The following is a 1,200-nucleotide window of genomic DNA, read 5'->3' as shown; positions in this document are numbered from 1 at the left end:
CCCGCAGAGCCTGGGCTGTGCGCACCCTCGCCAGCGCCTCTCCGCCTTCCGACCCTGGTCCCCTGCCGTCTCTGCCAGTGACAAGGAGCTCTCCCCCCACCTCCCAGCCCTGATTCGAGACAGGTAAGGGGCCGGCTGCTCAGCGGCCAGCGGTCCCCGCAGGCCTGGGCACCGCTGGACTCTGCAGCCTCCGAGTCAGTGGTCAGCTCCCTACTGAGCTGCCCGCCAGGGACGACCTCAGGCAGCTGCCTGTGAGGCAGGGTGTGCTCCCACCTGCGTGCGTGGCCTGTGCTGGCCTGTGTGCAGCCCTGTCACACGCTACCTGAGCCTCCGTGGGCTGGGGCAGTGGGGCCCGCCTTAGGCTTTTTTGTTGTTATTTGCTCACCCAAGGGTATTTTTCCCATTGATTTTTAGAGAGTGAAAGGGAGTGGGCAAGGGGACATCCATGTGAGAGACACATCGATTGTTTGTCTCCTTCCTGCACGTGCCCTGGGGCTGGGGATCGAACCTGCAACCGAGCTACATGCCTTTGACTGGGAATCGAACCTGTGACCCTTTGGTCCACAGGCTGACACTCTAACCACTGAGCGAACCAGCCAGGGCCCGCCTCTCGTTTGAGTGACCCTGGGCGTCTGTGCCTGGCGTGTGGTGGTTGTAGGCTTCCTGATGCCCAGGCCCCGGCTGTCCAGCCATTGCCAGTTGGCCGTTGTGATGGGCGTCAGGTCGAGCTGGTCTGGAACTTCCTGTGGAGTCAGGGTTGGCTGCAGCCGTGGCAGCCAGTGTTGGTTTCAGCCCCCGGGCCCTGCTGGCGTCTCCCTCACACCTTCCGTGCTGGGCACTCGCCTGCTGGCCGGCGCTGACAGCCCCCACCCCATGCCTCCGCCCCTGCAGCTTTTACTCCTACAAGAGCTTCGAGACCGGTGTGGCCCCCAACGTGGCCCTGGCCCCGCCGGCCCAGCAGAAGGTGGTGAGCAGCCCGCCATGTGCCACCATCGTCTCCCGGGCCCCCGAGCCCCTCGCCACCTGCATCCAGCCGCGGAAGCGGAAGTTGGCCGTGGACACGCCTGGGCCCACAGAGACGCAGGCGCCCACAGTCACCCCGGAGGACGACAAGGACTCAGAGGCAGAGGTGGAGGTGGAGAGCAGAGAGGAATGTACGTGTGAGCCGCCTGCTGCCCCAGCAGCCAGTCCCTCTCCCTG

At 65.2% G+C, this 1,200-nt stretch overlaps 1 protein-coding gene across 1 annotated transcript in view; it reads left to right on the top strand.

The window, feature by feature from the left end:
* The window catches only part of SKI (SKI proto-oncogene), a gene marked incomplete at both ends in the record, with an annotated part of 50,319 nt that overhangs the window by 46,589 nt on the left and 2,530 nt on the right, over nt 1-1,200 (top strand). The window contains 2 exons of the mRNA XM_014543761.1: nt 8-123; nt 892-1,154. Of these exons, the coding sequence (XP_014399247.1) occupies nt 8-123; nt 892-1,154 (379 nt within the window). The remainder of the gene's footprint in view (nt 1-7; nt 124-891; nt 1,155-1,200) is intronic.

The sequence above is a fragment of the Myotis brandtii genome, unplaced genomic scaffold, assembly GCF_000412655.1.
Source record: "Myotis brandtii unplaced genomic scaffold, ASM41265v1 scaffold334, whole genome shotgun sequence".
Taxonomy (NCBI): Eukaryota; Metazoa; Chordata; class Mammalia; order Chiroptera; family Vespertilionidae; genus Myotis; species Myotis brandtii.
This window is presented reverse-complemented; position numbering and strand designations above follow the sequence as displayed.